Source organism: Ambystoma mexicanum, chromosome 6q (assembly GCF_040938575.1).
Source record: "Ambystoma mexicanum isolate Mex_15411 chromosome 6q, UKY_AmexF1_1, whole genome shotgun sequence".
In the NCBI taxonomy this organism is placed as follows: Eukaryota; Metazoa; Chordata; class Amphibia; order Caudata; family Ambystomatidae; genus Ambystoma; species Ambystoma mexicanum.
The window spans coordinates 228,224,008-228,251,550 of NC_090937.1; the positions used below are offsets into that span (position 1 = coordinate 228,224,008).

The 27,543-nt window shown below is 44.4% G+C and overlaps 1 protein-coding gene across 1 annotated transcript in view; it reads right to left on the bottom strand.

Annotated features, from left to right (window-relative positions):
* Positions 1-526: 526 nt before the first annotated feature.
* MYOZ2 (myozenin 2) overlaps positions 527-27,543 on the bottom strand; it is a 257,211-nt gene continuing 230,194 nt past the window's right edge. The window contains exon 6 of the mRNA XM_069630686.1: positions 527-1,074. Coding sequence (XP_069486787.1) covers positions 843-1,074 — 232 coding nt within the window. The 3' untranslated portion in view covers positions 527-842. The remainder of the gene's footprint in view (positions 1,075-27,543) is intronic.

Genomic DNA, 27,543 nt, shown 5'->3' on the forward strand with positions numbered 1-27,543 from the left:
ACAAAACAAACCAAACAAACACCAGCAGAGAGACAAAAACACAGCATCTAAATCAAGCATGTACAAGCAACTTGGGTTCTGGAAAGCAGGAACACTTCCGATAGGTTTTAGGCAGGAGCTGTGGTCTGCTTCTTGGAAAGCAGCAAGCTTGCAAGAAACAGTGATATGTGACTTAAGATGCGCCATTTGATTGGCAGAAAGGTGCGGAAACAAACGAGCCTACCGCCAATGTGCATGAACCGTCACACGCCTAGATATGAAGTGGAGTTTCAGAGCCTAAAGTGTAACAACAGAATAATAGTCCATCATTGTTCCCAAAGACAGTGCCACCCTCAGCCTCTTGACAATGAAGCCAGACTGCATGCATATACCGGCCAACATCCTTAATATATATAGGGAGGCATTCCGCTGGACACAGAGAGAGAGAGAGTGGCAGTATTTCAGCAGTCACTTAAATTGACTTAAGTTGTTTATTTAATCATACAGAAGATGCTACATGTCAAGTAGTGACACAATGAGTAGACTGTTTCAAAAGAAGAATCTTTATTAACTCTGCAGTGTTGTGGAACTACGTTTCTGAAATGGTGGCGATCAAACGTCAATGTCTCCCTTTCATTGGCTGTGGAAGGGAGGATGAACATACAGGAATCAAACATTTTTCAACAGGAGATTGCAAATTCGCTTTATTTATTGTGGATCTGTAACAGAAGCAGGAACATAAATAGGACATCATAGGCAAGGGTTACACTGCAGAAGCCAATGACGCCATACATGATCTGCCTTTGCACAGTTCTACCTTACCCTCCTCCCCATGTTTCTGCTGGTGCAGGAGAGCACCCCACCTAAAGGTCTTCTGTTTCTGGAGCTGTGTGGTCGACAGACTGAGCAAAGAGCACGATAGGGGTGTATTCGCCTGTCCATCCTTGGGCCATCCTGTTGAAGGAGCGCCTATGACGCAGGGGATTGAGCATCATGGCGAACGTTGGATCGTTCAACGGTGACAGGTCAAGCTTGGGGAGCTTGAATGTTACCAGCCGTGACGCTTTCTCAAAGCCTCCAAAGGGCATAGCAGCTCTGTGAACATTGGGAGAAAAAGGAGACAGAAGGTTATCATAGGACCAGCAATGGTTATGTCAACCATAACAATGACTGTCGTTTATGAGCAGGCAGGGAATAAATGGCTGTTGTGCAAACATATTTTGGCTGAATTAACCCTAACAACGATTTTCGTTTATGAGCAAACTACATGAGAAGAAACAGGTTTTCTGGATTTTCAGCAAGGTTCTTTGACATCATCGGACAAGTGCGGTTCAATTGATGGTGAACGTTCTTACCACTCTCAAACCAGGCTCTAGCAAGTTAGATATATATATGTTGGGTGCTTCCATCATCATCAGGACTTTCTACACTCCAAATGACCTTGGAGGACCAAATTAGAATTCATGTGCACAATTCTCTCTGAAGTTGGAGGCAAATGCATATTCTAGAACTGTTCACTCTCCTCTTTCTCTTCACCTCTAAACCTTGCAATATGCTCTTACTTTCATACCTTCATATATGTCCTCTACCCCCATGCCAACTGTTTTAGACCCTCCAGCCTTAAGGTTAGTGTTGTCCTGGCACAGCACTCTGCCATATTTGGCCCCATCCCGGCCGGTTGACTTGTCATTGGTCATTTAGCAGAGTGTTGTGACTATGAAGGCCTTATCAAGAAAAACGGAAATACTGTTACCGCTTGCTGTATGCATGTGGTCACGGGAAGGGTCTGCATGATTTAGTGTCATGCGGACCCATCAGTTACTCTCCATTTTGGAGTCACATATGACTCCATGGCAATCGTTAATTAATGCATGCGGTAATGGTTTTGTGTGGAGGAAATTTCCTCAACACAAAGCGAGGCGTTTTTTAGAGTCTCATTTTGGTGGTATGGTAAAAGTGGTGGTAATCCCGATACTGCAACTTTTTTTTACCACACTTCCAAACTCTAAATGAAACTCTAAATGGCAACCTTAGTCTGGTAGAAAGCATCCTGAAACCAAAATCGCCCCTCCTTAAAACCTTCCAGAAACGCCAACAGTTTTCCAGCATAGAAACCTATCAGCCGAGCTAATGTTACTTTACTCGGTCACTGACAATACATTGATAAACCCCCATGCACACCATTTCTACCTGATGCAGTCTCCTCTATTCATGTGTCACACGTCCAGTAGCACTACACGGACTGTCCGAGAACAGTGCACACAGAACCCTTCCTCACTACACACGCGAGAAAGATTGTCCTTCTGCTTCCGTGATTACAACATACCAGTACATTGCTTTTAAATCTAGGGTTCTGGGATAATGGTAATGGCGTTCCTCCACAATGTTAGTAGTGGGGGAAAACCACCTATGGATTACCTGTGATCCCCTACCTGAGTTCTTGATGAAATAGAGTAAGGCCAGCCTGGCATAGGGACAAGAGAACAAATACTGAATAGCAGGAGTTGATGGCTGATAGGGGCGATCCAGAGCGTAGGGACGTCACCTTCTCAAAGATGTCTTCCCTCACAAATTATTCCTTAAGTGGTATGCTACTCACCAATGTTTTAAAGCCATTGGCTGTAGTGTTTCATCAAAATGTAGTCTTATTGACTGACATTTCAAACATCTAACCCCTTGAAATATGTGTTTGTATCTGCGGACCAGACTGGCCACGTCTTCCACATGCACTCCAAATCTGAAGTTCATCACTTGGAGTGCCTCTGCTGCCTCCACTTATTTTAGTGATCTAAAATCCAGAGCTGATCTTATGTTGTTCATGGCAAACATCTATGACAGGTGTTTCCTCAAGGGCAATGGGCTTGGAACCCCACTTCTACCCTGAGAGCCTATGAAAGGCACTGGAAGCACTTCATGTCCTGGTGTCTGGTTGAGGGGTGTCCCTCTACTTTGCGTTCAGGTGTTCCGGTCCTACAATTTCTCCAGGATGGGTTCAAAATAGGGCTCTTCGTCACCACCCTGCACACTCAGTGGGCTGCTATCCGCTCTTTTGGGGGTCCTGAGGTTGGGACATGCAGTTTGCTGGATCTGGAGGTGCGGCTCCTGAAGAGATTCACATTGGTTAGGCCCATTTCTGCCTCTGGTTTGCCGCCTGGGATTTCCCTTTGGTCCTGCGGACTATGTAGTCCTCCCCTTTTGAACCTTTGGGTGAGGTACATGTCAAGTTCCTGACCCTTAAAACGGTCTTCTTGGTGGCCATCACCATGGCCCAGCTGCTGGGTGAGATCAGTGCTCTCTCCTGTGAAGCTCCTTACCTGGTGGTCTCACCCAATGCCCTTTTCCGCAAGTGTCACACCTCCTTCCTCCCTAAAATGGTGTCCAAGTTTCCCTTCTCCCAGGAGATCTTCCTTCCTTCTTTCTTCCCCTACCCCCTTGTAGAGGAGGAGATGTATACATCCGCAGGAGATCTCGCCCTCTACCTCCTTTGTATTGGAGACATGAGACTGTGCCTTGCCTGACATCAGGTATCGTACCAATACCGCAGCAAATATTTGGAAGGAGATATCCATTGAGACAACCCTATGGAATGTACCCTTGAGTTGATGACAGCCTACAGGAGGAACTCCCTGAAGGAATATGAGAAAGCGCTAAGAATATGACCTGATGACATCATAAGAAAGTGTGCATGACGTCCCGAGATACTGAATGAAGACGATGTATGGATCCTAGAGGACAAACGACAAAGTAAAGAATTGAGTGGACTATCAAAGTGGAAAAGAAGATTACACAATAACAAAGTGCTGCAGAAAACAGAAGTTCAAAGAATGTACAGACGCTGAAATGCAAGGTAGATCAAGTCATCGTATAGACTATCTATGAGTCATGAATAGAATGCAGGTGAAGCCTCCATTGTATAGAAACTGGACATTGGTATCATGAAACAAATAAGCCAAAACTATGAAAGGGGAATGAAAAGCTGTGTCGCAGTAGAATAACAGGTTGCTGAAGCTGCGTGGCAAGGATGTCTGGCCTGAAGTCAAGATCTTAGAAAATTGAGGTCAGCTATCTACTCTGAAGAGAACAAGTGTGCAAAAGGTGAATCCTTTCACGTTAAGGTGCAAGAAAGAACACAAAGGATGCCAAGCTTTAATTCATTTAAAGCATTTAAAAGCTGCAGAATGGATCAAATCTTGGTCTCTTGTCACGTGAGCCAAGCATGGAAATAGAGTTTGAACTTGGAGTTCCAGATATGACAGCGAGTGCCCTCACTCCCATGCATTCCCAAGACGAGAAAACTCTGCAAGGCCAAGTACAAAGACAATTTCATGCAGAAGGCATGGGTGATGAGGGATGTTGGGTTAATTGGGTGGTGAGGTACCTTCATGTCCTATCTTCTTGCACCTGGGTCTTGGCTTACGTGCTGCTAAATGAAATGAATGTTCCAGACATGGCAACATCGTGCCAACCAATTGTATCAATCCGTATAATGAAGGACCTTATAGCTTAAAAGACCAATGAAAAACAGTGTAACTATTATTTCTTAAATTACATGTTTGAAGAGGTAGGCATAAATTGTCCACCTAATAAAGGACAGCCAATAACAATCCTAGCTCCTACATGATTGTATATATGGATGTTTCCCTTAACCAATCCCGACGCTTAATAGGTTTTTCACTATTGCCACATAGTATAACATCAATCTGCATGGGGCAATATAATTGGAGGCGGGGAAAGAATACCTCTTACTATAAATGATTATAGGGAAAAGAGAAGGTGATCAGGAAAGTTATTAATGTGTATTGTGTTATTATTTTAAGTATTATGTGATGTATGAAGTGTCGAGAGGTAATAAGCTGTGAAGGTTAGAAGTGGTGTTGTTTTGAGTGAACGATTGGCGCTTTTCAGAAGGCAGATAGGTTGTTGAGACAAAAGAGGGTTGAGCAGTGATTGATGGTGCTTGCTCATATTTATTGTTTTGAGAATAAGAGGGTTGAGCGATAACCTTTGATATAGGTTGAGATTTATTAACAATCTGGTAAGTATCGACAGTCAATTACGACTTGTCATTATGGAGGAGACTCCTCTCATGCAACTTTATAAAACATTCCCATGACATGCACCCAAGCTCAAACAGTACAGTGTAGAAGGGGTAAAGGGTAAAGCTGATAAAATGTTCATGCCATGGCCACAAGGGGGATCATTGTCAAATGCGGTATTACAACACATTACCACATATGTGCACTCTGCGTACACAGGGATGAAATTAGAGAAAAGACTGGCAGTTTCAGAATTTTGGAAAATGTACCAAGAGTAGAAAGAAGACCAAGTACAGGAAGAGTGGATGCTCAATCAGCATAAAGGGGAGGGCATTGAGCCCTCAGCTCCTCTTACTTCATCCGAGATTAAGAGCAAAGATACAGAGGAGATACGAGTTTATCCTTTAAAGGATTTAAAAGCAGCAGCGGGGTATAGTATCCCAACGTATGAACCACCTGCTTATAGTAGTGATGACAGTCCAGAAGAGAGCAAAAGGTAGGAAGATGCCTTTAAGTCTGTATGAGATAAAAAGAAAGAGGCGAAAGATTGAATATATCAACAGGTATAGACAGAGAGATTAAGAGAAGGAAAGGAGAGAAGGATAGGGCTGATGAGGTAACGCTCGTTAAGAACTAATTAATGGGAGGACAGCTATTACTCAAGTTATATGGAAAAAGCGTTGAGGAGGTTAGGCAAAGGGAAGACAAAGACGAGCAAGAAAAGGAGGATGGGGAATGAGAAAAGTGATTGAGGGAGGATGAGCTAGGAAGAAAAAGCAGGGAACGCCAGAAACAGATATATAGAGAAGAATAAGAAAAACATGAAAAGCGGGCAGAGGAACCAAGTAAGTACGACACTAGAAAGAATGAGATAGAAGAAAGGGATGGAAGAGAAAGAGAGAGAGAGGAAGAAGAGGCACAAAAAGCAAAGGAAAAAAGATGACACAGAAGGAGAGAAGAAGAAATAATAAGGCAAGAAGTAAGAAGGAAATAATAAAGGCAAGAAGAAGATAGGACAAGAAGGGATGTGAGAATTAAAGGGGAAGTGGACAAAGAAATAAAACAAAATAGAAGGCAGCGAGGTCTTGATGCCAGTCTCATTCTTAAAGAATGATTAAGATCAAGCAATGACATACACAGGCAATGGGACACGATAAGTGAAGTTCTCCTGATGAGAGAAAAGAGTCAAGAAATACCAGAAGTAGCACAGGAAGAGGAAAGATATGATGCAGAAAGCATTGGAGAAAGGATTCATAAGATATATCAGCAAATAAGGCAGGACAGTGATTGTGGAACTGAGGGGAGCAGCAACCGATCCCTGATACCTAAACCACGGGATGAGGAGGAAAACATGTTTAGTGATGAATGCAGAGCATTGTCTTTGAGTAGATTAAATTTAGATAGATAAGAGGAGGATGATAGTCACACTAGCTGGGTGTAGCAATGTCAGGTGAGGAAAGAGAGTTAGGTCGTGAGAAAGAGGGAGAGGGTACAGTATATGCGTACCCTTGGCAAGTCAAGGTTTGGACAAAGAGGTAAGATGGTCAGATCTGGAACATCCTAAGGAAAGAACACCAGATCCCATACCATATCCTGAACTTCCCCAAAGACGATTGTGTAGTGAGAGAGGAGAATCTCCATCTTATGTAAGCAGGTTAAGGTTGTTAGTAGCACATAGACGAATAGGGACGATTACCACTGCATTAGGCGAATGAATAATGGGATCTGATTATGGGATGGGTTTCTCACAGTTCCCCTTGCTAGGGAAGTTGGAAGCAAGACCATGGCCAAAGATGGATAAGGATAACTTAAAATGCAAATTCCCTAGTTTGACTTTGGGGGCTGGGAAATAGATATACGAATTAGAGAAAATGACAGGGGGAAACGCGCTGGCCACGGGAGACATAAACGGTCTACTGGCAGCTATTCTTGGCGAGAGAGCTGATGACGTTTAGAGATGAGCGGGATATGTGGGGGTGACAGCACAAAATACAGCACATGTTTGGAGGTCCCTCAGAGTACAGTATCCTGATAGGTCTGATATGGGTGCAATTATGACACGTGAAATGAAAGAAGATGAGGACCCTATTGCTTATATTCAGGATACCCAAGAGAGATGGCAGCTTGAAACGCGTGAACCATGGGAAAAAACAGTGGCACTATTTCATGATATTTTGTGTCAGAGATTGCCAGAACAGGTACAGAGACAAATGAAAAAACAAGTAGGAATGGAAGTGAAGTCATGGGCTGAGATACAATTAACTATTGTGCATCATTGTCGGTTATTGCAAGAGAAGAACAGAAAGAAAGATGAGAACAAAAAGATTGTGTAGGCCAAGTTAGTTCAGAAGAAATTGTCAAAGAAGTGGCAGTATTGACAAGTGGAGAAGGGGGAGGAATGCAAGAAATAACGGGTGCATCACAGGTGAATAATGTACACCCAGTAGATCAAAGTGGGTATGGGTTATGACCATGAGGGAGAGGTGTAGGCTTCAGCAGAAGAGGAGGCGGATTTCAGAACACCCAAGGTGGATTGGAAAATGCCCAGGGTGGAAGTGAGAATATTCAGGGAGGACATAATGGAGGGTTGGTCAGAAGGCCATCCCCAGTGCTTTGGAATTGTGGGACAGGGCATATTGCGCGTGTATGTAGAAACCGAGGAAACGCGCAACAAAATGGACAACCTTTAAGGGGGGGGGAAGATTATCCACTGCCATACAGTACACAAGCAAGAGAGGGCTTTGCCCAGGATCACACATCTTATCATACACAGGCACTGCAAGCACAACAGGCACAACATCAGGGGTTAGTGCAAATGCACCCACCAGAAAGGGCAATTGCAACAAGCAGCTATGCAAACACAACAGAATGCGAACACAGGGCAAACACTAATACCCAGGATAGGGGATGTCACTGTGGTAGCAGGTAACCCTTTCATGAGGACAGGGATGAATTTGTACCCTCAATAGGACAGCTCACAGGGTGACTTGATGTGTTGAGTACTATCAGTAACACCAGACCCCCAAGAGAAACCAAGGGTCGATGTGACGATAGGAGGCAGATATTTTTCTTTTCTTGTAGACACTGGGGTATTTGTATTTGTATTTATTAAATATTATATAGCCCTGTTGTATAAGTAAGGGAAAATACCCAATGTCAATTATTGCCATGAATGCTCAAGGATTCTTGTCATGGTCATGAAGTCAGGGGCACAGGCATGCAGGGGTCGCATGCACAGGAGACCTGGGTGGACACTGTCCCCGTGCCTTTGGCGCCAGGCTCATGAACAAAAGTAAACAAGAACATCCATTTAACACCAAAAAGCTTTTATTATGGACATAGCACTTCAGATGCATTAACCTTGAACATTCCATCCATTAAGCATCTCCAAGTGTATTCTTGGGTGTGGCTGCTAATGGATGATGTGGGTTGCCCCTTTTAAAGTGGTACAGCTATGGTGGGGGACTAATATCATGAAAAACAAAGAATCCAAAAAGCTGTAAAATTAATCAGAAAGTTAAATCCTCATACTTATTCTAGGCTGGTATCAAAAGATATCCTAATTGTGTTGCCCTTTTGAACAAAACTTAATGGTAAGAGAGAGCGAATAAAAAACAAAAAGACTGGTATATAAGAAATAGTACTGTATTTCAATGAATATGATAATTAACAAAAAATCATGGAAATAATAAAAATATATAATGTAGTTTGTGTTTTAACAATGAATAAATAAACAACAAAAGCAACTTCACAACAAAGAACAAATAGAGTGTACAGTGACAGTTAATATGTTACAGTTGTGGAATCAATTTACAAGTCTTGAACAATAAAGAAAATACATTGCCAGAAAATGGATGAGTATGTCTCAATACATGAGGGAAATTAACAAAGTAAACAGTAAATGTCAGATAAACGTGTCTGCCAGTACATGAATATTAAAAGAGCAAACAGTAAATGTTAAATAACAGGTCTGCCTACGTAAAATTCTACAGTAACAAATATCCAAACCAATGTTGGAGAACGTCCAAGATGTGTTAAGTTCAGGGAACCTAAAGAGAGAGTTCCACCTATCAAGGACCCAATTTACGTTTCGGCGGGCCACCTGTCGACCTTCAAAATCTGAAAATGCCTTCCTCTGGGCAGAGTGGAAAGAAGTAGTCCCTAGGGGAAGCAAAAAAAAACACAATGAGTGTTTTTTTAAATAGAAATAAAGAAGAAAAAAGAAAATATTTACTTCTGTTTTTCTATTTTACTCATCTACACCTCTTAGTACGTTAAGTTAAGGCCTACGGGCAAGAAAAATTACTGAATTTAGCATTAAAAGACTCCTGATTAGAAATGAAGGTCCAGAAAAGGCCTTACCCAATGCTACTGGGGGATTTCCGGGCAAAAATTACTCGACACAGGTCCACGTCATGGCGGGCGAGCGTTACACATCAAATTCGAAAGGTTTAGGGCAGCAAACAGATGCTCACTGTGTGGATAAATGAATGGTGCCTGTTACATTGTAGTCACCTGAGTTTTAATGATGAAAGGGTAAACGAATTAACATAAAGGGAGAATGTTCTACCTTGAGATTGAATGTATAATGAGCACAAGGAGCCTGGAGGGGTCTTGTTGTAAAACAGCTCGAGACATGCAGCCTCATCACGACTTTGGCGGTAACCCTTAAATCCGGCGGTCGCGCTATTACCGCCGGATTTAAGGGTCCGCCAAAGCAGGACTTCGGCGGATTTCTCCCCAGCTCTGAGCTGGGGGAAAATCCGCCGAAAATTCACGCTATTACCGCCGGCGGGAAATCCTCTGGCGGTATTAGCGCGAAATTTCCCCATTGAGCCCAATGGGGAATGGGGCATTCCCGAATGGGCTCAATGGGGAATGGGGATTGACATTACCGCCAAACTCGTGATCCGGCGCTATTAGCGCCGGGGAGTTCGGCGGTAGGGCTAATACCGCCGGCGTTACCGCCCAAGTCGTGATGAGGCCTATGGACTGGAATGTGTAACAGTCGGTGATCTAATTAGACAAAACATGTCTAGGATTAATTCTTTTGGAGTGCAGCAAAAATAGTTGCAGTATATGGCACCGAAGTCATGTATTTTGAATTGAATTATGGCATCGCAAATGTAAGTAGAGATGAAAAATAAATGTACTTATGTTGGTATTTGAAGAGTCTAAGTCAGCAAATTATAAGCTGATCACTGGAAATGCGGTACGGGCATCCGGCATGCAGAAAGTGTCCCGTGTAGACCTAGAATAATCAAACAGAATGTTGACTAGCACCATTCTGTCATGTATTTATTAGAGACTCGGTATTAGTCATAATTGGGGAAGTAATTAGCGAAATATTAATTCCCCGTGAAGTTTTCTTGCCGTGCAGTAACGTGGATATAGCAGTGTGCAATATCTAAAGCACCTACTGCTGGTGTAAAACAGAGAAAGAAGAAGAGGCTGTGCGCGGTAACTTACCTGTGGCGCCGAGAATCGTGAATGCTGCCTGCGAGGTCTGGCCGTGCAGCTTGAAAGGGGCTGTGCTGTGAGAGAAGCCTGCTGGGCGGCCGGATCTTCCCAGGTATTTCCTGCTTGGTGATGTGGCACCTGCTGATAGGATGAAAGTGGTCGCACCCTCCTGTCAGTCAGTGTGCACATACCAATAGGGTTAGTTGGATGAGCCGAGCCCTCTATGGGTCCGCCTCATGAGCGGCGCTGACCGCCGACAATACATGGCATAGTTAAATGCAAATGCTACCGTCTTCAAAGAAAGAAACGCTTGTGTAGTGTACCCCAATCCTGAAAAAGGAAATGGATACGTGCACATCGCAAAACTGCGTGTGCTTACAGGGAACTTATCTGAAAAGGTGCCGAGTCACACCAATTTGCTGACATAAGGAAAACCACGTGCCTGCAAAAAGATGGCTGATGAGCACGTTGTAGGAAAAAGGTTCAAAAAAGTGGAATGAATGAGAACCAAAACAAATCAAAAATTGAATGGGACCACAAATCTGATCATGTGAGTATATGCCTCAAAGGCGGAAATTGCAAAATGCACTCTGTTTAATGGATATAAAGGCTATGAAAGCCTCTAAAAGAGATATGCAGGGGGTAGACTGAAGGTCCACATATGGAACCCTTATGTGTAAAGCTGACAAATTGCAGAGGTGCACAAATGCAAAAATTGCTATCGTGCCTACAAACAAAGGTACAAAGGCCAGTGTGGAATATGCCCATGAGACTCCATATATGTGGTGTTTCATGAAGGTAAATCAATGGATAATTAACCCACGATTGGTCTTATAATGGTGGGGTGAATTCTTCATTTAGACCTAGTGTATGAGTCTCCATCCGGAACATACAACGCGCTTCTTTTTCAAGGAGGCTTCTGGGGACATTCGTGGAGTTCTTGATTACAGCCAACACCCACCACATCAAATCATTTGGCAAGTGCTTCAGTGCTGTGTAGTGGTTCACAAGAGGAGCTGAGGTGGTTTTGCACCTAATACAGGAGCGATGTTCGGATATCCTAATGTTTATCGCTCTACTTGTCTGTCCCACGTATCTTAGCCCGCAAGGGCACTCAATACAGTAGACCACTTGTTTAGATTTGCAGTTGGTAAGGTGTGGTAGGACCCATGTTCGGTCTCCGATCTTGAATTCTTTAATCTTTCCAGTGAAGGCACATGCTGTGCATGAGCCACAAGGGTATTGTCCTTTTGTACAGCGCAGGTCCCACAGGCCAGTTTTCAGAGGTTGTTTAAGAAAACGAGAATGTACCAGCTTCTCCTGGATGTTGGGTGCTCTCTTAAGAGCAAAACGTGGAGGAGGTTCCTCCAGTAAATCCAGTTTTACAATGTACCAGTGTTTAGAAATGATTTTCTTCAACTGAAAAGTGTTGGGACCATGAGTGAGTACACAGGTCATCCTGGTATTTTCTGTTGTCTTAGTTCTGGGAGTTAATAGAGCATCTCGGTCTGTGAACCGTGCTCGTTTACGAGACCGGTTAATGAGCTTCTTGGGATAACCCCTTTCCTTCAGTCTGATGTCTAATTCATCCGCTTTCTTTTGGAAGTCCTGTATGTCAGTACAGTTGCGCCTTATCCGCAAGTACTGTCCGTAAGGGAGATTATCCCTAGGGTGTCAAGGATGATTGCTGGTGTAGTGCAATAAAGTGTTTCTTGCACTCTCTTTGCGATGTAGGCAGCATTTAAGTCTGCCATTATCATGTTGAATTTCGAGATCCAAGAAATTAACATGTGTTTTAGAGTATTCGAGGGTAAGTTGGATGTTCCTGTCTACCCGATTAAGCCAGGTTAGAAATGTTTGAAGTTCATGTTCAGTTCCTTTCCACAGAAAAATATCATTGATATATCGCTTCCAGTTGGTTATACATCTGAAGAAAGGATTCGTATCGCACAAAATGTGTTCTGACTCAAATCTGGCCATGAATAAAATGGCCTGACTTGGAGCAAAAGCTGCTCCCATCGCTGTTCCTTTTATTTGGAGAAAGAAAGTACCATTAAACTCAAAATAATTCTTGCAGAGTGCAAGTTCCATCAGCTCCAAGATGAAGTTAGTGGGTACCCTTGATCGATTAAGTTCTGTAAAATATTCCCGTATGCAGTCCAGGGCCTCTAGCTGGGGAATGCTGGTGTAGAGAGATGTTATGTCCATTGTGACAAAAATTTGTTCAGTATGGTCAAAGCTCAAATTTTCAAAGGTTTGAATGGTGTTCATGGTTTCTCTTAGGTAAATATCTATTGTCATGCTCAATGGTTTAAGAAACGTATTGATCAATTTACAGAGTGGTTCAAGCATGGTACCACAACCGGATACTATCGGTCGACCAGGTGGATTCACAGAATTTTTGTGGATCTTGGGTAACGCATATAGGGTGGGAGTGTGTCCCTGACTGGTAGTCAGGAATTCACATTGGTTGTCAGACACCCATTTGCGGTCAAAGGCATATTTCACTATCTGTTCATTTTCTGCTTTGATGTCTTTAGTAGGATCCTTTTTCAGTTTTTGATAACTTGTAGTATGCTCTAATAGTTTGTTCACCATTTGAAGATATTGTGTGTTAGTCATCACAACTATGCCACCCCCTTATCAGCTGGTTTAATCACAATGGTTGTGTTGGATGCCAGTTCTTTGAGAGATTGACTTTCATCAATCGAAAGGTTGTGTGTGGTAGGATGTCTGAAGCTTTTGGTTTTCAAGTTGTGTAAATCCTTAAGGACACAGTTTTCAAAGGTCAAAATTTCCTTAGATACCTGATTGTCTTGAGGTGTAAATGATGATGGACAGCGAAGTCCTGAATCATGTTCTGTGATAGGGTCTGGACCGTCCTGAAAGAATGCTTTGAGTCTTACAGTACGTAAGAATCTGCGAATCGCATTTCAGAAGAATACCAGTCAGGCCCGCTTGTTGGAACAAATGAAAGGCCCTTTGACAATACAGATGTCTGGGACTGGTTAAGATTAAATTTGGCCAGGTTAAAGATTGGAATTTGTGGTGTCATCCTTGTATTTAACAGGTGCTGCGTCTCCTGCCCCAGGGTCTCTGCCAGTAAGGGTAAGCCAGCCCTAATGGGCGTGCCCATGATCTCAGCTATATAAACTGCCCCAATCCACAAGACAGATGCTTCGTGTTATTCTGTACTTGCAAGCAGCGTGACGCTCAGCGTCGCCTGAGGTCAGGCTTACCTTTGAAGCTGTTTCCTGCCAGCATAGTTACCAACTGGCGGAAGCTGTTCTTACCTGTACATCTCTTCGGCGAACCAAGTATTCATCTTTACACTTTCCGGAACGCCGAAATCTTCATCTTGGCACCACAGCACGACACGCTCCATCGTCGACAGCATCGCCTGCAAGGAAAAACAGAAGACAAGGTTAGACATCGAAAAAACAGTCCGTTTAAGGTTGTGCTTCGCCATACTTGGCGCTTTTCCTTGAACCATCACTTACCTGCTGTCGAACATTGCGGTAGCATCCATCTTCCATCCGTCCGCGTCTCGTGTCTCACAGCTGCATTGAGGCCGCATTTCCTTTTAAGGGAAGAAAACAGAAGAGAGACATTATTGCGGGCATAAATAGGAGCAACATATAAAGATATTAAACAGAATGAACAGCATCACAAAAACTCAAGAAAGATTTACCAATCATAAGGAGAAGCATATCGCAGCTGGACTGGACTAATCCGTATCAGGGATCAGTGAAGGAACTAGATCCCATTCGACGTGCCCTTGCCAGAAGTAGCAGGACGGAGATCTTATCTTCCATAATTCACAGGTGAGCTTTATGGGCCGGCGTATGCTCACAGAAACCGTACTTTGGGGTTAAGAGTTCGAGAGGTACAATCACAGATTAGCACACTCACACACTCTTATCTCCACGCAGGAGCAGTATCACCACATACCACCGCTCACAGCTTTTTTACTGAAGGAGAGGCCTGAACGGGGTGATTCAAGTTCAGGGAGGACTGAAACTGTGCCCCAATGCCTCCGCAGAGACCAGGTCAGCGTACAAGTTCTCTGGAGCTACAAATATAGTTCCTTTTACTGATAAAGTACCTGTTTCTACAGGGGAATGTGACATGTCTGTCCCCTTGTTATATTCACGACAAACACCAGTTAACATTTTGGGGAGAGATTTAATGACAAAACTTAACATGACGATTTCGTTCACTGATCAAGGAATAGTGTGCTCCACTCCAGGAATACACTATTTAAATGTAGGAGATTTATACTGGCATTTACAGGGCACGTGGATCTATGAGGAGTCCCGGTAGATACATCTTCATGTATGGGGTAAGAATTCTATTAACATGGCTACCTGGATCAGTAGGGAAGATTGTGAAGATACCTGATGAATTCTCATTCAGACCAAAAAAACCTATGTAAAAGGAAGAAGGGCAGACTATTCATATATATAGAATTGGAAGTAGCTATAGTACGAGGAGAAATAGCAATCCTTGAAGGAGTAGATGACGAAGGCAGAGCATGAAGGAAGGTGATAGCTCTTGAGGAGGGATACAGATTGACTGATATAAAAGATGACGATATGTTTAGAGATGAACGTATAGACTATGAGGTAGTGTTTTTATAGACATTACATACTGAATAAAGATCGAGAAAAGGGAAGTCCCACAGGGAAGTCCCACAGCGATTGGCGCTTATGCGGCAACAGCCAGCTTTCTGTCAGGAAGACCAAGAAAAGGTGCCAAGTTTCCTTTGGACTACAGGCCCATATGATGTAGGCCTATTGAAGGCAATAGGAGAGGTTAAAATAAAACTCAAGCCAGGAGCAATTTTACCACGAGCAAAACAGTACCCTATGTCTCGAGAAGCTGATGAAAGCATATTTAAGACTATTTCTGCGCTGATGAATCAGGGAATCCTATTGCCATCGGAATCCTTGTGCAATACTGCGGTGTATCCGATTAAAAAATTTAAAGGGGGGTCGTGGACATTTATCCCGGACTTGCACCTTCTTAATCAGATTGTAGAAGCAGAGTTTCCATTAGATGCTAATCCTGCGACAATATTGTGTAGCATCCCAGATTAATCTTAAGTATTTCACAGTGATCGATTTGAAAAATGCGTTTTTCTCAATACCGTTGCACAAAGACTCACAAGACCTTACTTCCTTTACATTTAGACTAAAATATACTTGTTTACCTCAAGGGTATTGTGAGTCCCCATCAATCTTTAATAGAGACCTTCAGATGGATCTAGGCAACATTGAATTTAAGAGTGTGGTAATTCAATACTTAGATGACATATTAATCTGCACTGAAACAGAGGATGAATGTACACAAGTCCAGTTAATGATTATATTGGCAGACAAGGGATACAAGGTAGACAAGGAGAAATTACAGTATTGCCAGGAAGAGGTGTTGTACATAGGTCAGTTAATTTCACATGAAGGAAAAAAAGTGATACCTGAGAGAACTGAGGCTATCATGAAGACACCAAAGCCAAATACAGTGAGGCAAATGCAGCAATTTCTGGGCTTAGGCAATTATTGCAGGGACTGGGTGTTTGACTACAGAACATATACAAAACCGCTTTTGCAAGCACTAAAGATAGCACAAGTTGGTAAGGAAAAGATAGAATGGACTGAAGAAATGGAGGAAGGATTTGAGGAAATAAAAAGAGCAATATGTACGGCTTCAGTTTTAGGAATTCCCAATTATGGTGAAGAATTGTATTTGTTTTCACACACCAATGGGCTAGTAATGACAGCAGTACTCACACAAAGAACAACCCTAGGGTATAAACATTTGGCGTATTATAGTGGGGTTCTAGATCCAGTTATGAGAGGACATTTTCCACGTGAACAATCTTTGGCTGCTGCTGCATTTGCAATTGAAAGGTCCACAGGTATTATCATGGACTGTTCCATGACTCTCTATGTGGAGAACACCTTAATTGCCATTTTAGAGAAACTCAAGGGTCACAAAGAGCATCTGCATATGAGGTGATGATTTTTTAATCCAGCGATTAAGGTAGTGAGGTGTAAAATAGTGAACCAAGCCACATTTGTAGGTAAACCTGTAGAAGAAGGTGATCATGTGTATGACTCCTCAAATTATGTCGAATTTTATGATAATAAGCCCTGTGTGAAAGAAAATGCTCTAGTGGGAGGAGAAATTCTCTTTATTGATGGTTCTTTGCAAAAATTTACCAAATTAGTTGGGAGAGGCATCCAGGCTCTGTGGTTGTAAAACAAAGATTAAATGGTGAATTTGAGGTTGTGGCGCGTGCAAGACTACCGTCTCATTTTTCAGCACAAGCAGCAGAATTGCTAGCACTTATTGTTGCGCTTGAAAAACACTAAGGTCAGGAAGTGACAGTGTACAGTGACTCCGCCAATGTGATGTCAATGTGCATGCAGGGCTGTCACCCTGGAAAAGGAGGGGTTATCTCTGCGCAGATGGCACTCCAGTGCAACATACATCTTTATTGGACAGGCTCATTAAGACACTACAACTCCCAGTAGCCATAGCAGTTGTGAAATGTGCAAAGCATACTAAACTAACAGACTTTGTCTCTCGCAGAAACAACAAAGCTGCAGACATAGAAGCCAAAAGAGTTGCGTATTCTTCTGAAATTTTGAGTTTTGATACTGAAAAGTATTGAATAGAAGCATGCTAGTATGAGAGGGGATTAAAAAGCTGTCAATTACACAACTAATAGAGATTCAGGGTAGAGTCACATAAGAAGAGCAGGACCTATGGAAACGGAGGGGTGATCATTATCCCCAAGGAAGCATTATGGAGACAGGACAGCACTGGAAAGCCAATGATGCCAGCAGCATTATTGAAAGTCACACTCGAGAATTACCCCGCGCATATAACCAGAGAAAGTCTTGCTGCCACAATTGCAGAAGACTGTTTTTTTCCCAATCAATTGGAACATGTTGCACAGTTCATTGTGAATTGCATCGTGTGTCAAAGGTTTACAGCTGGGCATGCACTGAGAATAATCAGAGGAGTAATACCTTGACCAAGTGGTCAGTTTCAACATTTACATATCGATTACATTGATATTCTGCAGGCATGTAATGGATACAGGTATCTATTAGTGGTGGTGTGTCCCTTCTCTCGGTGGATCGAAGCCGGTCCTTGTACACACCCTAATGCCACTTGCACAGCAAAGTTTTTAGGGCGCAAAGTATTTCCGGGATGGGGTGTGTGTGTGGTACAGAGGTCCAATAATGGGCCACATTTTGTCAATGAGCTATTTGAACAAATAGGACTTCTATTGAGTGAAAAGCATACGTTTTTTTCTGCTTATCATTTACAAGCAAACGGGTTATGTGAGAGACTCAACGGCATCCTAAAGGAGAGGATAGCCAAGATCATATTACATTTGAAAAAGGGATGGCTATATTGATTACCCCTAGCCTTATATGCCCTTTGCAATCAGCCAGGTTCAGACCACCATCTTACGCCCCATGAGTTAGTGACAGGGCCTAGCGTGAGGACACCTCTTAGGCCTCCATCTGGAGTAAGGAGTGATCCCCAGATTGCATTGCAGGCTCCAGGTGATGAAATGCATGATTGTTTGACATGTATGACTACCAGTGTTTCTTTCATAGCAGATCAAGTCAAGCATCGGAGAGAGGGGTCAAGGAACATGAAAGAAGACAGCCCAGTAACCAATCCGAGTGAATTATTCCCATCACCAAAGTTATATATTGGAGACCAAGTGCTTATAAAGAACTTTACCCATAGATGGCATGAACCTAAGTTTAAAGGTCCCTTTTGTGTAGATGAAGATTCCCCTACTGCAGTTAGGGTGGCTGGAAGAATTGCTTGGTTACATTTAGGAGATGTAAAAATCTACAAAGGCAAGACACTCCCTCCAGCACCCATTGACCAAGAAGCAAGACAAGAAGAAGAATTTCTGAATGTGCTGACTCGATCGATGACCAAGAAGAAGGACTATAAAACAGCATGTGATTAGCACACATTTCCTTTGGACTGGAATTCATTGGACACGCCTTAAAAAGTGTAGTAGGAAGTGCATGAACTTTCATAGAATTCAATAGGTTAAACACACTTTCTAGAAATTCTTTGAAAGAATTCATTTTGCATCAGTACTATGCCTTAACATCAGTTCTGGATTAGAAATTGGAAGAGCGATCAATACCCAGATTAGTTTTTGGGAGAATATCTTTTTCAAGGATAATATATAATACCCATCGACAGTGGCACACATTGGCTTGTAGTTGTTATTTTTGTGTTTATATTTCAGTCATACCCTGCTCTTGTTAGGAGAGATATCAATATTCGCACCTTTCTTCATGACCCTAAAAATGGTCCAGTCATAAGAAGACTTCTGATTGCAATAATTGAGCAGATGGCACAACTACAAATGTAAATTGAACACCTGTATTAAAACTATTCGTGAAAAAGATATTGGTATGGCACACCATATGTTTCTCTAGACTTGTATGCCTAATATATATATGCCTATGTATTTTCTTTTTCTTTCTGTATCTTCCATTTCAAAGTCTTTATTATCCTAATGGTCCAATAGAAAAATCACCTGTGATTTTTCCTAGTATGAGTACAAATGATGATAATTTCTTTGACCTCTTTGGGCATGTCAGGTGACATAAGAGGGCTGCAGAAGAAAATAACCAATACTTTTCTTGATACTTCAGCTCACCTTGGGAATAATATGTGGTACCAACACATGAGAAAGGTGGGGGAGAGAGCATCTGATGCGAATTGCAATGTCTGCTCTCTCATCTCCTATGCCATGACTACAGTAAGAACCTTTATTTCAAAAGAGATGTTGGCGCAAGATGCTAAGTGCCTCAGTCATCTAGCAGCATGTACAAATAGAAGACAGTTTCAAGGGAACTGGGCAACCTTGCGATGGAGATCAAGATAGTCATTTCCATACCAGGATGATTATATCAAGACAACACACATGGAAAAGGAGCCTGGATGGACAGATAATATGCTTGTGTATCCTGATGCAGGGCAAGACAAAGTAATCTTTGCAGAAATGAAGAGAAGGAATTGTTCTGACACGGCGGAAAAGACTGGAATGCCGGGATGCTGGGTAAGGTTCACAGCTGCTAATCTATGGATGAGCGAGTACGGCCAAAGGATGGGAAGATGGAATAATGTCCGGTGCAGCGCATATGCTGAGGAAGGAAGCAGTGCAAGAGGTACAGAAGGTGAATGATGAGTGTCTAAAGTCATGGACCAAGTACTCTAGACTGCTGACATGGGTGGGAGTCAAATCAGGCCCAGTGGCTGTAGTCCCATTTGTTAATGCAACACTGTGCTTTTGGACCAAGGGAAAAAATCAAGTTGGACATAATAAAGGGTGCAAGAACATAATTGACGTTCCAGGAATGAGGATAGGGATGGCTGTCTTAATGGATCGATATTGGGCCTGTGGATCTAGAGCATATATGAAACTGGCCAGGAATTGGGGTGGGGTAAGTTCCTTGTTACATATCCATGTGCCAGCATTAGTGATTCCACAGAGTGACCTGAAGATTGAAGGATTTCCAAAAGTGGACGAAAACCTGAGAAAAAGAAGGTCATTAGAACTCTGGCAGATGAGAAGAGGAATTATTTCTCACAAACATCACTAACGGCTTATGAAGACATTCCGGATGAGCACAAACTGTTCAGCAGGACTGTAGTGATATTCACATCTCTGTTCATGCCTGGAATTCAAACAGCGTGAATGCCAAATGGCTACAGATCACCAGGTGGGAGCTGCTGCAAACAATCAATGCCACTATAAAAGGATTTAATGCCATAAATGAAGAGCTGAGGGCCATGAGGTTGATGACCCTCCAGGATAGATATGTTCACTACATGATTGCAGCAATGGAAGGAGATGTTTGCGCCAAGATTTGGCAATCATGTTGTACATTCATACCATCTCATGGCGGCGATAGTGGGACTTTCACTCCTGTTTTCATAGATTCATTATTGGATGGCAAACTTAGTAAAGTTCATTGGAGCATTATTGGTGATAATAATGTTTGGATTCTGTATCATAAGGATAATAATTGGACAATGCCAGAAAACGGCAAAGAAAGCAGTGGGAATGAAGTTCATGATTGACACAAAGTATGAACCAGAAGACAATGTGCTGACCGATAGTGCCATCAGAGACTACATAAAAGCATGTATTGTCGCACCTGAGGGAACAAAATTCTGGTATCCAAAGGATTATAAGAATTATGTGGGACGTTGGGTCTTCTGTACCCCAAATGGAGAATGCAATTACATGCCCTGGATTCTGGGTTAACACATTAAAAAAGCAGGCCCCATGAGGGGGTGACGAAGATATGGATACCCAAGAAACCCTTCTTCTGGAGAAGATACAAAGAAGCAAGAAATCTTGAGGAAGTGGTCGAGGACTCAAACAGAGGGGGGAATGTAGAGGAGCAGATGTATACATCTGCAGCAGATACTGCCCCCTATCTCCTTTGTATTGGAGACATGACACCATGCCTTGCCTGACACTAGCTATCGTACCAAAACTGCAGCGAGTATTTGGAAGGAGATATCCATTGAGACAACCCTATCGAATGTATCCTTAGGTTGATGACAGCCTACAGGTGGAACTCCCTGAAGGAATATGAGAAAGAGCTAAGAAAATGAACTTATGATGTCATAAGAAAGTGTGCACGATGTCCCGCGTTACTGAATGAAGATGACTTATGGATCCTAGAGGACAAATGACAAGGTAAATAATGGAGTGGACTATTAAAGTGGAAAAGAGGAAGATTACACGTTAACAAAGTGCTGCAGAAAACAGAAGTTCACTGAATGTACAGATTCTGAAATGCAAGGTAGGTCAAGTCATCGTATAGGATAGCTATGAGTAGTGAATAGAATGCAGGCGAAGCCGCCATAGTATAGAAACTGGACATTGGTATCATGAAATAAATAAGCCCAAACCATGAAAGGTGAATGAAAAGCTGTGTCGCAGTAAAATAACAGGTTGCTGAAGCTGTGTGGTGAGGCTGTCTGGCTTGAAGTCACGATCCTTCAAAATGGAGGTCAGCTATCTACTCTGAAGAGAACGAGTGTGCAAAGGATGAATCCTCTCACATTAAGATGCAAGAAAGAACACAAAGGATGCCACATTTGAATTCATTTAAAGCATTTAAAAAGCTGCAGAATGGACCAAATTGTGGTCTCTTGTCACATGAGCCAAGGATGGAATCGAGTTTGAACTTGGAGTTCCAGACACGATAGCGAGTGCTCTCACTCCTGTACATTCCCAGGACGAGAATACTCTGCAAGGCCAAGTACAAAGACAATTTCATGGCAGAAGGAATGGGTGATGAGAGATGTTGGGCTAATTTGGTGGTGAGGTATTGTCATGTCCTATATCCCTGCAACTGGGTCTTGGCTTACGTGCTGCTAAATGAACCAAATGTTCCAGACATGGCACAAGCATGCAAACCAATTGTATTAGTCTGTATAACGGAGGCCCTTATAGCTTAGAAGACCAATGAAACACAGTGTGATTAGTTTTTCTTAAATTACATGTTTTAAGAGGTAGGCATAAGTTGTTCACCTCATAATGGACAGCCAATAACAATCCTAGCTCCTATAGGATTGTATATCTAGATGTTTCCCTGAACCAATCCTAACCCTTGATAGGTTTTTCACTATTGCCACGTAGCATGACGTCACTCTGACGCATAATGGAGTATATGAAGTGTATTTTTTGTGGAAATCATTGAGAGACTGAGCGTACATCTGATGATGTTCGTTGTTACCTCCCTGTGATAGATAATTGTTAATAAACCAGTAACCTGCCATCTTCTTGAGTTTGTCCGGTTATTTGGACTCAGAATTATTTTGATGTTATCCCATCCATTGCAGATGCACGTTGCAAGGGCCATACCACTGGGCTATCTTTGATGTCAGGAGGGCTGTCCTGGTGTATCTGGAGCAGAGCAGGGTCTTTTGTTACGTCCTGAGCCTGTTTATCACTTTTGAGGGCCCCACTCTGGGTAGGAAGACATCTGTGCCCACGATCAGTCGGTGGCTGCTGGATGCTATTTCCCTTGCCTTTTGTCGCAGGGTTCCTCCCTTGTAGCTGATGTACAGGGCAGGTCAACGCAGGGCATGGATTCCTCCTGGGTGTAGGCACGTGACGTTGCTATGCAGGACATATGCATGGCTGCCACCTGGGCTGACCCCAACATGTTTGTTTGGCACTATCGCCTTAACCTCCACCGTCAGGAAGCTGGGGCTTTTGGGGCTGGGGTTTTCAGTGTGGTTCTTCTGTGATCTGCTTGATGACACAGTCTTGGGCTGTGTGCTTCAATTAAATGGTGTTTGTCGGTTTTGCACTTCTCCACCTGCTCTGGTTTTGTCCTAGGCCCCTTCTCTCTGGAGTTGGCATACCTCACTGTTTAGTACTGGGATGAGGGAGAGGGATGTGGAGGTAATGCATGGATTAATTACTGGTAATCTTGATTACTCCTAGTCCTACTCTTCCTGGCCCAAGTAAATCTTTCCCGTCTCACCCTCGCCTGCTATCGAATGGACCTTGTGGGCAGTTGGTATTAACTGTTGTGATTGGGGGAGGCGGCTGATATGCCCTGGGGTGGGAGTTGGGACGAAAAGCATGAAAATAGAAAAGGGGTACCTGTGGGAGGTGAGACACCTCACTGTTTAGTACTGGGATGAGGAAGTGTAGGACTAGGAGTAAGGAAGATTGCTGTTAAGTAATCCAGGCAGTAACGTCTGTGAAGAGGATCAAACGCATTGGGCGTAACTGGTTAAGTTATTTAAAAATTACCATGGCTGCCCGTCAGCATTGCATTGAAGGAATGGCTCCAGGCGTCCCCCATAGTGTGGTAAATTCACCACTTTTCAGTTTCGCTACATCTTTCGATGTTTTTTCACTTCATCTCAGGGGAGCCGACTTATGAATTACCCGGGGGGGGCCCAAATACAGGAAGTGACATCACTGGCAGTTATATGACCGCAAATTTGCATGTAGTCGCCCACCTGGTGCAACGGCGCGCAGGGGGGCACGCTCAGCACAGAACAGTGGGAACAGCATGCACTGCATATACTAAAGTCAAGTAAGAAGGAAATTTAAGCCATCGAGTTGCATTCCAGTAAGACATCACTGCCCCTACTCCACTGCTCTATAACTCTACCTTTTCTCACTTTCCCCTAGCGGCTCTCTGTCTCCAGAGCCCTGGTTCTCTCTAGGTTGGACTACTGCAACAGCCTCTTCCTCAACCTCCATGCTTCTGCCCTGCGCCCTCTGCATCTCATCCAGAACAGGAGCGCAAGACTTATCCTTGGCCTCAAGACCAGCAACTGCATCTCTCTGGCACTGAAATCCCTTCACTGGCTCCCTGTGGCTGCAAGGATCAAGTTGAAGACCTTCTGCATTGTCCACAAGGCTTTCTGGAGCCTTGAACCTACCTATCTGCAACGTTGCCTACCTAAATACTGTCCCTGCCGAGTCCTCCACTCATTTACCTCCAACCTACTGCGAATGAGCCGGTTCTCCAAGCAGAGATTTGGATGGAGATACTTATCTTCAGCAGGGGCCTCCCTCTGGAATAGCCCCCCTGCCACCCTCCGTCTTGTGCCTGATCTCCTTAAGTTTCCGGAAACTCCTTAAGACCTTCCTTTTCTCCTCTTCCTTCTCTCTCTCTCTCCCTCCGTTTCTCTACAGCTTGCTGACTGGCCGCCTGGTGTACCTCAAAGTCTCAGAGGTCCCTGGCACCCCAGCAGTCCTCTCTTGCACTTGCCTCAGCGCCCTGCACTCACCCCACCCTCAATGCACATGAGAAAGGACCCAAGAGAGTGGCTCTCTCTGCACTTACCCTAGTATCCACCGACAAGGTGCACTTGGACCCCCTCAGCAGGCCTATTTGCTGTGTCTCAACTGTTAATTGTGTTATTTGCACTTACTCTGCCTGTGAAGACTATTATTGTCTCAAAATTTCAAGGGCTCTGAATGACTGTTGTTTTGTCCCCATGTTCCCACCCTCATTGAGCGCTTTGAAGCACTTGCCTTGTGTATAGGCGCTTTATAAATAAACATTACCATAGCATACCATGACTTTGAGCATGCTTTAGTCAAGCCTTACCATACAATTTTATACATGTAGTGGCTGCAAATGTTTTTTCAAGGCAGTCTTCTGAGAGTTATTCACTTAATTTGAGCTGTATGTGCTACTGATATGATAAGAATGTCTTACCAGGCCTGCCCACAGTCACTCAATTTATAAGCACTATGGTGTCCTTCACTGAAGTCCTGTTAAAACAAGCCTTGGCAAAGCCAACAGTTTTGACTTGTATATAGGTACTAGGCATTTGCCAGGCACTGCAGTTATATGCCCATGTAGCCGCACCATTTGCACCTGCTACCATCAATGGCCAGTTTATACCACTACAGCAGTGCCTGGCAAATGACTTTCCTATGTCTACAAAAAGGCCCAAACCATTGGCATTGCCAATGCTTGTTTCTTTTGTTTTCGTGGTATGGTGCCAAATCTGTCAGGGAACCTGGAGCTGCTGTTTTAAGCTGCCCCACATTCGCTTGTTGATTTCTTTTTATGCATGCTGGCCTAGAAGTCACCCCCTCCTGCTGGGCAATACACATCTCGTGAACACAAGGCTGTGGAGGGGTGGGGGTTGGTGGGAGTACGGTTGATTGAGAACGGTTAGAATCTGGAGTGGGGGCGGCAATCTGACAGTTTGCCTAAGGTGGCAAAATTCCTTGCACCGGCCCTGGGCCCTGGTACTCACACCATTTTGCACCTGCTACAATCAATGGCCAGTTAATACCACTATGGCTGTGCCTGGCAAGTGCCTTTTCCCCTGCCTGCACAAAAGCCCAAACGGTTGGCATTGCCAATGCTTGTTTGAGGTTACTGTAGACAGATGAAGAGAGAATTAAAGTGTGCAAAATAAAAAACGGCATTCACCGAATTATTCTAAATTGCGAACACTTGGGTAGTTCCACACCACTGCTGCCACCCAGGCCCGTTTCTTGGCCCGGGCGAGGCATGCAGCTGCCCGGGGCGCAATTGCCCGGTTCCTGCCCCTGGCTGGAGGGGTTCACATGTCTTGGTTTGTGGCGGCGATTGCCGAGGGCAGACAGTTCGGCAGCGCCGTAGCAGGTGCTGGCGCTGCCTCTTCTGACTGTAATGTCACGTAGTACACAAGTACTACGTGACATTACGGAAGTCAGAGCAGGCTCCCAGCCCACCCCCTCCCTTGACTGTCGCGCCACTTGGGGTGAGGGTGGGCTGGGGGCATAAAAAGGCACCTTTCCTGATGGCTGCCCACCTTTGCTGCTGGCTGTATCCTGTGCTCCAGACGGCTGCTGTCCTTTCTGAGTTCCTGGCTTCCCGGTGTTGGACCCTGCGATTCGAAGACTTCACTGCTTTCCTTGCAGCATTCCTGGCAGAAACATTTCTTTGCAGCTCGGGCTTGTTTGTGTGCACCGTGCACCGCTTCATCAGAAAGAAGGTAGGTGCCATGTGTATTTTATTATGCTTTGTTCTTCTAAGTCCTTGACACCTTTGTTTGTTTTTTCCCTATCGGAGCCGTACTATGCATGATTGCTCTCGTGTGCGTGTACTAAGTGTGTGTTTGTGTCAGCATGAAAGTATGAGTGTGCGTGTTTTCACGGGTCCCCTTTTGTGTCCCAATGTTTGCCCCCACTGGTCCCTGTGTCCCAATGTGTGCCCCCACTGGTCCCCTGCCCCACTGGTCCCCTTTTCACACTGTGTGCCCCCACTGGTCCCTGTGTCACAATGTGTGCCCCCACTGATCCTCGTGCCACAATATGTGCCCCACTGGTCCCCATGTCCCACTGCTGTGCCCCCACTGCTCCCTGTGTCCCACTGCTATGCCCCCACTGATCCCTGTGTCCCAATGTTGTGCCCCCACTGGTCCCTATGTCCCAATGTGTGCCCCCACTGGTCCCCTGCCCCCACTGGTCCCAGTGTCCCAATGTGAGCCCCCACTGTGTCCCAATGTGTGCCCCCACTGGTCCTCTTTTCATACTGTGTGCCCATACTGGTCCCTGTGTCTCAATGTGTGTCCCCACTGGTGCCTGTGTCACAATGTGTGCCCCCACGTGTCCCTGTGTCCCAATGTTGTGCCCCCACTGGTCCCCGTGTCCCAATGTTGTGCCTCCACTGGTCCCCATGTCCCAATGTGTGCCCCCACTTGTCCCCGTGTCCCACTGTTGTGCCCCCACTGGTCCCTGTGTCTCAATGTTGTGCCCCCACTGGTCCCCATGTCCCAATGTGTGCCCCCACTGGTCGCCTGCCCCCAATGGTCCCCGTCTCCCAATGTGTGCCTCCACTAGTCCCTGTGTCCCACTGTTGTGCCCCTACTGGTCCCTGTGTCCCAATGTGTGCCCCCACTGGTCCCCATGTCCCAATGTTGTGCAGTGTTATATTGAGTTTGGGAGTGGCGCGCGGGTGCGGTGGGTGTGGGGGGAGTGGGGCGTGAGGCGGGGGGGCGCATTCCTAGTGTTTCACCCTGGGCACCAAATGGGCTAGAATTAGAAACTACCCTGCTGCCACCACCCATAGTGCGACAGAGGCCGGGCCTTTGTATGGCCTCACGCTCCATTAGGAGCCTATTCATGAAGAAAATAAAAAGCACACACCTTCTTTTGTTTTCATAAATAGGCTGTTAATGGAGCCTGAGACCTCACAAAGGCCCGGCCCCTGTCGCACTAAGCATGTGTGGCAGGGGCCATGGATCGGGCTGCTGCTTGTTGATGAAGCAACAGCCAGATCCTTTGGTAATTTTTTCTCTTTTTTTTTCTTTTCAAACTGTGGATACGCGCCCCCCCCTGTGCATGAGGCTGCGGCCCACCAGAGGGGCGCGCCCCACAGTTTGAATACCGCTGCCCTAAGCCCTCCCCTCCAAGACCATACACCAATATTAGTCCTAGAGGAGAGGGCTTAATCGGACATGTTCGCACTTTTACCCGGCAGGAGAGAAGTGATGCAGTATCGATGGAAAGGGCCAT